This window comes from Octopus bimaculoides, chromosome 4, assembly GCF_001194135.2.
Source record: "Octopus bimaculoides isolate UCB-OBI-ISO-001 chromosome 4, ASM119413v2, whole genome shotgun sequence".
NCBI lineage: Eukaryota > Metazoa > Mollusca > Cephalopoda > Octopoda > Octopodidae > Octopus > Octopus bimaculoides.
This window is the reverse complement of record NC_068984.1, coordinates 40,931,925-40,941,681: the sequence shown is the minus strand read 5'-3', so window position 1 is coordinate 40,941,681 and position 9,757 is coordinate 40,931,925. Positions and strand designations below refer to the sequence as shown.

The 9,757-nt window shown below is 30.3% G+C and overlaps 1 protein-coding gene across 2 annotated transcripts in view; it reads left to right on the top strand.

Annotated features, from left to right (window-relative positions):
* LOC106883712 (core-binding factor subunit beta) overlaps positions 1-9,757 on the top strand; it is a 33,143-nt gene that overhangs the window by 16,098 nt on the left and 7,288 nt on the right. Inside the window, exons 4-5 of one of the 2 annotated variants that reach the window (XM_052967020.1) lie at positions 4,112-4,228; positions 6,488-6,601. In XM_052967020.1, the coding sequence (XP_052822980.1) occupies positions 4,112-4,228; positions 6,488-6,601 (231 nt within the window). The remainder of the gene's footprint in view (positions 1-4,111; positions 4,229-6,487; positions 6,602-9,757) is intronic. The other variant, XM_052967021.1, reaches the window with a different exon arrangement.

Sequence of the window (9,757 nt, the reverse complement as noted above, 5' to 3'; positions counted from 1 at the left end):
AAAAAAAAAAAAAAAAAAAAATTAAACCGCAAGGGTTCTGTGAAAAACATTTATTTTCAGTCATCTTTTCACAGTTATTTCAAACTAAGTTATTTCAAGTAATTTCAAACTAACCGTGGAGATTAAAGCATTCCAATGCTGTTATTCCAAGAATATTGCCTTAGTGCAATAGATCAGCTTCTGGTGGCACTAAAAGAACTGAGGTGGCACTAAAGAAATGTGGTGATAGATGTAAAAAAAAATGTTAATAGGTTAAAGTTTTGTGAAATACAATTGTTTTGAATTTGCTGCAGAAAGTGGTCTATATTTGTGGTGTGCAGGGTGAGGGAGCATTAGGAATGTGACCTGGGTGCCAAGGGAGCAGCAGCTTATGATACTGTAACAGTTTAGCAATCAAGGGCTCACAATTTTTTTCAATACCTTTCCAAAATCTTCAAAGATCCATGAGGCATAGATGTGGTTGTATTAAAAAAAACAAAAGCACACAGAAAAAAGACCCAAATACCAGATGAACTCACTTTATAACAAGAAACATAAACGAGGACACTGCTGTCCAACTCCTTCATTTGTCAAGACCCGAAATGAAAGTGGGTCATAGAAATGAAATGAGATAAACTAATCACTAATGGTTATTCTCCAGCATGGTCACAACCTCTGTCTATATATATATATATATGTAGATGTATGTACACTTACGTGTATATTATTAATATATTCATATATATCATCATGTTTTTACAAATTTATTTATAAATGTATGTGTATGTGTGTGTATATATATAAATACACACACACACGCGTTTATTAATTGGTTTTGAAATCGTGTGTTGAAACAGATATCGTTATATTTCGGGACGGCCTTTTTTTTTTTTTTCTAGCCAAATAAACACACGCACTGTATATTCGTTCTTTACTTGTTTATTATTGTTCTTATTTTATGTCAATCGTCTGGAAATCTTTCGTCACACTTCCTGTGACCTCTTTAGCGACTCTCCATCCCATGTGTCTCATCCTCCAAAGACCTAAAAGACAGAACAGGAGACACGTGTAAACACATGAAAAGCGAATTTATAGTGCCTGTGTTTATTTGACAAGAAAAAAAAAGGACCGTCCCGAAATATAAACAATATTTATGAAAGAGACAGGTTTCTATTAGAGGCCCATAGAGCCGAATCAAACTGTTTTAAATACATGTAACTCCTAGTAAATATGTTGAGTATCTTTTCCTTTCGTCTGTCCCCTCGCTCGTGTGTGTGTGTGTGTATGTGTGTATTTATGCGTAAGTGTAGATTTGCTTTTACACACACATACATACAAGGACTTCAGTTTTTTAAATCTTTGCTACTTTTAGTAGTGAAATAGAAATTTTTTTCTTGTTGCATCATCCTACTGTTTTCTTCGTACCCTTTTGCAAATGATATTTCTTCTCTATTTAGAATGAATTAATTGTGAAGTAAAATTGATACTTGATATTAAAGTTCCATTTACCGCAAGTGTGGCACACGTCAGGAATTTTATTAGTGTTTTGCCTTAATTCTATTGAAATACACAGCCTTTCGTTTCAGTTAATTGTGAAAATACTGAAAAATTAAAAATAATACGATCGCTATTAACCAGGCATTTGGTACATAAATTGGTTTCTAATTTTGTGACAGGGTCAGCAAATTCGGGAAAAAGTGTAAGTCGATTACATCGACCCCAGTCCTCAACTGGTACTTTCTTTATCGACCCCGCAGTGATGAAAGGCAAAGTCGACCTAGGTGGAATTTGAACTCAGAACGTAAAGACGGACGAAATGCTGCTAAGCATTTTCTCCGGCGTGCTTAGCGATTCTGCTAGTTCGCCGCCCTATTTGGTACATAAATTGGCTTGCAATTTTTATAGATTTTAATTTAGAATTACTTTAATGCAGGAAGTTTGTATCATAGAACCAGGGGCGGTTTCAGGCGAGTTGGTATCAAAAAGGGCTTACGTGGAGTTCAAATTTGAGAAGACGAAAGAGAGAAAGAGGGGGTAAAAATGGTATTCGTAATAATTATTCTTCTCAATTCGTATGTGTTAGTGGCAGAAACCTGATCAAAGTTCATTTCATTTCACAAACGTAAGTAGAATAATGTAGTTGCGAAATTTTAAGTGAAGATTAAATCTAGAAAAAAAATAAATAATAATTTTTAACCACCATCCCCCCCAAAACCCCAAGAAATTTTATATCACATGTCCTAACGATTTTCTTTTGTTACTGCCAATGCCCTTTCTGTACTTAGTAAAAGTCATGCATGTCACCAAAATACAGTCCCAACGCTTATAATGTTGTGGCCTTGTGTCTCAGAAATGCTTATTATTGTTAGAGTTAAATGATTATGATTTCATGACTATTTGTCCCTAAAAGATTAATTTTTGTGTGCGTGTAAACACACACACGAAGAGCGAGAGAGAGAGAGAGAGAGAGAGAGAGAGAGAGTGGGGAGAGAGAGGGAGGGTTAAATTAAAGTGTGGAGTTTGTGAGTATTTCTCATTTTCCTATCTCTATACAATTTCTACTTATCTTCTGTTCATTATCAAATTCAGTCTTGGTACACGCCCCAATCATCTATTTTAATATTCTCTTCAGTAGCGACAGGGCATGCTAGCGAGACGAGGACACGTGGTTGCGATAAATCAGTTTCTGTTTATTCTCCGAAATTGTTTGAATATGTAAATGTAAAACATTTGCATTTCTTAGATTTCTGGTTCACAATTAAGTACATCTTGTTTCCTAAATCCTACATATGTTTGTTTGGCTTTTGAGCGTGTTTTGTTCGTTTTTTTTAATTTTTTTTTTATAAGCGGTAATAAGTTATCTTTTGAAGTTAATTTGACAATAAAAATCTTTGGACAACCATTTGGTGTTGAATGATTAACGATTGAATGATCCATATTTCCTATAGTAATTGTAGAATGAAGTAGATGTGGAAACAGCACTAACGAAACGATCTCTAAAAGTCTTCTTGGTGACACGCCTTCCCAACCGTCAAAATCATTCTCCCCCTTGTTTATTGGTCTATCGGTTATATTATATAAAAAAAAAAATAGAAAAGAAGAAGAAAGAAAACAAATATGAATACAAAGACTTTTTTGTACACACATAAACACATATACGCACCCACATACACACACACACACTACACACGATTGTACACACCCCGCTCCACACGTAGAATCTTAGCGTAATAATTGTTTTATATACGTGACGTGTGTGTGTGTGTATAAATGAACGCACTTAAATATATAAAATCCATGTGTAAAACCTATGCACCATCATCACCACCACCACCACCACCACCACCATCATCGTTATTATTATTATTACCTCAGAAATCAGTATTAAGTATTGGTTAAGTTGATTTTGTATTAAATATTTTGTGAAAATTAAAGTTAGTTCACTTTAATGTTTTATCCAGAGGAAGTCCGGCTCGGATAAAATTTCATTCAGAGTAATTTATTGTTTAGTCATACGAAGTGGTGAAGGAGTCTTATGTGACAGTTATGTGAGTGGGATAAACATTTTCCTTCAACTTTCGTATAGGCGGGTCCCACTTTAGTCTACTTTCGTTAATAAACTATAGATAAATCCCTATTTTAGTTACCCTTACATAAATATTTATTCCCTACTTTCTAACGTAGGAAAAAAAAAAATGAATAAAATTTGAAGTTTTGTATTTTATAGACTTTTAGTTGTGATAATGAAATAAAACAAAGTTTGTTTGTTAAAAAAAAAATCCTACTTAATGTTCATTTTTTCCAGTGTATTTATTAGTTTGAAATCAACATTAATTGATATATCTGTTCAACAGGTACTTTTACTACTCATCATTATCATGTTCCCACCAATAGATCTCCCTTGATACAAGAACACTATTGTCATGTTTTACTTTGTCAAAGTTTCTTTTATCTTCCTTCATAGCTGAGTCAGGAAAGCAAGATTTCTAGTGTTAATATTTTGATTAAATATTTGAAATAAAACAAGTATGAATTTATGTATGTTTTATTTTAATAGTTATTTTTATAATTAAGTAGTTTTTTTTTTTCAATTAAATTCTAATTGTTTGCAATTATGATAAAAATATTTCAGGTTCATTTAAAATCTCAATTTATAATGAATGGAGTTTGTGTTATTTGGCGTGGTTGGATAGATTTGCATCGTTTGGATGGAATTGGTTGTCTAGAATTTGATACTGAAAGAGCTGAGGTAATTAAATAATGTTCTTGAAATTCAAGACTTGATTTTTTTTTTTCTCCATAATATTCTTTTGTTTCCTAATTAATTACTGCCTATTTTTAGAATAAATTTAAGCTATTGAATAACTGTTATGTTAAGAGAAAAAGTTTACCATTGCAATGACATATCTATGTTTTGAATATTTCATTTGTTTCTTCAATTAATATTTTCTATTCTGATACACCTTTTTATTTTCCAAATAATACATGCTTAATAAATTATTTGTAATATATAAGAGTAGTTCAATAAATATTTCAAGTATCATAACAAACATTGTTCTAATTTCTTCATATTTGTTAGAAATGTGATAATTTAAAGTATTGTCTAACTTGCAGTTAATTCCTCTCTTCATATATTGCCATTAAAACTCATTAAGTAATCAACCTTGTATAATTTCAATATATTCTGTTAAAATTTAGTTTATCTATGATTGGAAGCATATGGATTGCTGTAGGCTTTTTATTATTTTTTTGTCACTTAACCACAGAGCATATGTATTAATTTACAAACTGTGAGGGGAGTCACTTTTGAGATGGGCATCAGATGTTGTTATTCTAATATTTATTCTTTAGCTAAATGACTTTTTTTTTTGCTTTCTTTCTTTCCCTTCTTTTTTTTTAAATGTCATTTACATAAGTCTGGTAAATTAGCATTTTATGAGTTTCTAGGAGGATAATTACAAAGATCAAAACCTAGTTTTAAATATTCATGAAAACAGTCTGGTATTTCCTAGTAAACAGTTATAACCACACTATTATTATTACTGTGAAAAATGAAAGGATTAAAAACATAAAAAAAGTAATAGTTTTGTTTAACAAAGCTAATAAAAAAGGGAAAAGAGAATCTATTAAATGTAATTGAAGACTCAAAGAAAGCAATTTTTTTCCTTTTTGTTTAGAATGAACAATATTCTAACAAGCCCTTTCTTTCTCTATTATGATCATTTCCAAAGTCTTCATAGGTTGCAAATCTCTTGTATTTATCTTTTGCTGACTGTTGGAGACAGAATTAACAGTCTATTTTGGGTGGAGATTTGAAGATAGAATTAGGCTTTCATTACCAAATCTCATTGGATTTGCACTCAGTCACAGCATTGAACATGGGGCTCTGTAAGCAGATATCTATCTTTATGTTTAATCTCTTAATTAAGCCATATGTTGCTGAACATTGAATTAATACACATGCCATAAGGGAGTTTCCCTGCTGAAGGCTCTTAGTTTGTCAGCTTTGATTTTCCTCCACCATATCACTCCCACTTCAGTCCTCACTCAATTACACACACACTTTGACCTTCATCTTACATCCATCTGCCACCTAGAGACTGGAAAATACCTAAGACAAAAGAAACAAAGGCCTTTAGAACAAAACTGGGGCCTCTGCAGACGTTCTGAACCCACACACTCCTCCACTGCACATGTTTACCAACAATAGCTGTCAGATGGCCTACCACCCCAACACACCTTATGAAATTCATAAGTTGGGGCTGGCAAAACAAGAAAATTAAACTTTTGTGGGACAATGGGAACAAAAAGACAAAGAAAAAAATCAATACCAGGCTGGGAACATAGTACAGATCAGCTGTCCACCAAAACTCACACCTTTATTAGCCTCTATTTTTTTTAATTTGGAAAAGCAAATGGTGCCCTAAGAACCATATGCAGACAGCCTCCCAGGCCTGCAGGCTTATAATAACAGGAAAACCAATTAAAAACTGGCATTGTTGGCTGTTTATGTAGACAGCTGATGACATTTTTCTCTCACTTTTAAGCCACTCATTTTGAACACCCTAGGGTCACCTTTTGTCAGGTCTTGCTGCAATTTGCCTTATCAGCTGCTAGAAACCAGCCTGCTTTGGACATAGATTACTTGTCCATCTCAACATGGTAGATAGAAGAGTGTCTTTGTCATTAGGGAAAGTTCCAGGTGATATGTATATCTTTCAAAACAACCCTTAGGAAAGTTAGAAGAGAAATGTGAGATATCCTTGAACAGTTCACATGGGAAAGTTTTGAATCAGGCATAGGATACCTCTAACATCAGTTGCTACTTCTATTTTTTCTCATTGATTACATATTATTTTATTTTATTTTATTTTATTTTTTCCCCCTTTTTTTTTTACAATTACATTTTTATGAATGAACTTAGAATTAAATGTTCTTTTCATTCAAGTTTCTTATAACAATACTTGTTTGATTTAAACTTATTGTTAAGTGAATATCTAATATTCAGGTTGAAGATGCTATATTAAGAGAACAGACCGATCAATATAACAGAAGAATACGTGGTTTTGAAGAAAGACAGAGACAATTTAGAGAACAAGAAGTAAGAAGAACAGAAGCTGAGGTAGTACAAGCTTTGTTGCATATATCAGAAGACTGCAAGTCTTGATATAAATTTCATCCTAAGTCAGTCCATCATTTTAAAAAACTCCATTAAATTAGATATTTTCAAACAATTATATATTAAATTGTAATTTCACAAAAATTCAAATGTAAATTAAATCTGTTAAAAATATGAACTTATTTTGATTATTCATTTAATCTATTTATTTTAATACATTTATTTCTTGAACATCTTAGTACTATTTTGAAAGGATAGGTTAAAACCAATTTTTAATCAACTCTTCACTCTCATTGCATTACAGTTATATTCGCAAATTTAAAACAAAGCAAAATGGACAGCAATTAGAGTTTTTACTTCAGAAAGAAATAGTAAGAAAACTACATACAAAAGTAAAGGAAAAATATAAAAAATCATATGGTACAATGTATTTTCATTGTTGTCCCTTATTTTGTAGAGAGAAATAGATTAAATCATTTCTTTCTATTATTAATTCGACTAAAATGGAAACAGTATTTTTTTTTTTTATTAAACAAAAGTAAAATAGAATTATTGTTTATGAAATAAGTGATAATATTCTCTCTAAACTCTAGCTTGTTTTGAGTTTATTTTAAACTAAAACTGTATATATTTTTTATATCTTGTTATTCATGATTTTGCGCCTTTGTTATAGATATTTCAAGATGTTCTTTCACTATGTTTATATAAGATTAAAGATCAACAATATTGTTTATAATTGTCTTACTTTGATGTTGCTTTTTATTTTGTTTCTAGCAATAAAGTATATCTACCCAATATTTTGTTCTTTAATTTACATGAACTATTTTAAGCTTTGATTTATTCTTTAAAATATGAATAATATATTGCCTAATGAAAATTTATTTTCAAGTAGGTATGTATTTATTCCTTGTTTAGCTCTAAGAAATGTATATTTGCTTTTGAGAGTCTTTTGGAAGTAAAATATGTAGATTCTAAACAGTTAAAAGAAAATTTTTTAAAAATTGAAATTATGTTCTCTTAGTAAATCTAATTTTAAAAAAAATTATCAAAGTAATTAAAGACAGATTAATCAATAACATGGCAAAGAGGCTCTAAATTTGCCTTAAACATTATAATGTATTACTAAAAGTTAAAAAAAACTTCATAAAAATGAATGTTTGAATTTGAATTAGTTGAAATAAATGAAGACCATTTAGAATAATAATCAACATTTTTCCTAATTATTTTGATATATGTATCTCGAAATATTGTAAATTAATATTTTAGGCATATTTGCTTCGATTTTCAACAATATTTTAGATAAAAAATGGTAGCATCCTGGAAAATGCTGTAAGAGAAACCAACACCCTCCACTGTTAAATTTGCACTGAAAACTAGCCACATAAATCAATAAATTTCTACTGTGAATTTAGAGTTACCTCCCCCTGCCCGATAGACATTAAGGCCAGGAATCTGGAAATGAATCTCATTTAGTTTTAAAAGTGTTGTTGTCTAGATGTTTTTAGCATGCCAAAATTGCTGAAACAGATAGGATTTTAATTGATCCTTGAATCAAAGTGCTATTTTTTGTTAATATTTGATTAATTTTTTTCATACGAATGCTCTAAAGGCTTTTTAGGCTTATATCTGGGTATAGCATATGCTTCTAAAACAAGTAGAAACTAGTTTAGCTACATCTGCCTGAAAGCAACAAAGAGCAAAATGGCAGGTTTAGGCCCACATTTCCTCTGACAACACAATAGCAGAGACTGATGAAATACTCTCTGCCTTGTTGGAGTCTTAACTTAGCTTAATTGGCAAAAACAGAAATCATGTAAGAGTCTAGAGGATGGTTGAAAAAGAATTGAATTTATCTTCTCATTATTAATGGAGTTTTCTTATATGCTTTTATAACACCATTGTTAAAAGCTAAAAAACTGAAATTTTTTTCTTTCAAAGGCTTCTCAAAGTTGCTGTGAAGTAGTACTTTGTTTATAGGATTTAAAATATATTTGTTGGTGCTATGAAATTATACTAGGTGTTTTATTTTCAAAGTTAGTAATTTAGAAAAAAATTTTCAGTTATTGTTGAATGAAACAACACTAAGTATATTCCTTTTAAAACATTATTCTCTAGTTTAAGCATATGTTTACTACTAAAATAGTCCCTGTGGTTTTTATACACTCCGCCCACAGTTTTAATTACAGTTTCAAAACTATCATTGTGTTAAAAATGTTAGCCATTGTGACAATAATTATATTTCTTACGTAAAAAGCTATGACAAGATTTATATAAAGGAACACTCTGTATTCATAAAAGTTTGTTTATAAAAATTATGCAAACCTATTCCTCTTTTATATGCTAAACTTTAATTTGCGTTCATATTTTTCTTTCGTATTGATTTCACTAGATGAAACTTTTTTTTGTTGTGACAGCTGTTGTCATTAGCAAGTGCAGCCTTACGAATAGAGCTCATTTAAATATATCCCATCTCCAGTTTTCTCAGGGTGAAAATGTTGCTAGGAGAGCTTACTTATATAGCCACACCCATCCTCATTAAACTCAGAGATTTACTTCAAAACAAAGAAAGGGTATTACTTCCTTGTATTTCCATTTAGATTTTATTCACTTTATTTTCTTAGATTATATTTCTGTGTAATTGAGTATCCATTGTTCACACTATTTTGAAATACTAACCTTAAGTTCAATTACAACTTTATCTGTCTTTCTGTATGTCAGTGTGTGTGTTAAATTTACAAGTTCATTTCTTATATGCATGTTAGCATTATACTTTATCAAATTATATAAAGGGCTTTATACTCTATTAAATTATATTACTTAATGCATTGTATTGTATTAAGTTGCTTTCTTATATAATATATATATATATATATATATATATGTGTGTGTGTGTAAAGATAGATAGATACATAGATATAGACTCAATAAAATATATACAATTATTATATTCATTAAATTCAATCTCTCTTTAAGCAATTGCTTTTAAAAGCTTTCATTTATTTATATGTATATATAATTTAATTTTAATTACTTGCAAATGTATTTATTTTACTTGTAACTTATTATGGCTATTGTACCACTGAAAACTGATATAAGCCTTACATTATAAATAGATTTATTCTTGTTAAGAACCAATATTTTAAACAAATTTCTCTTTAC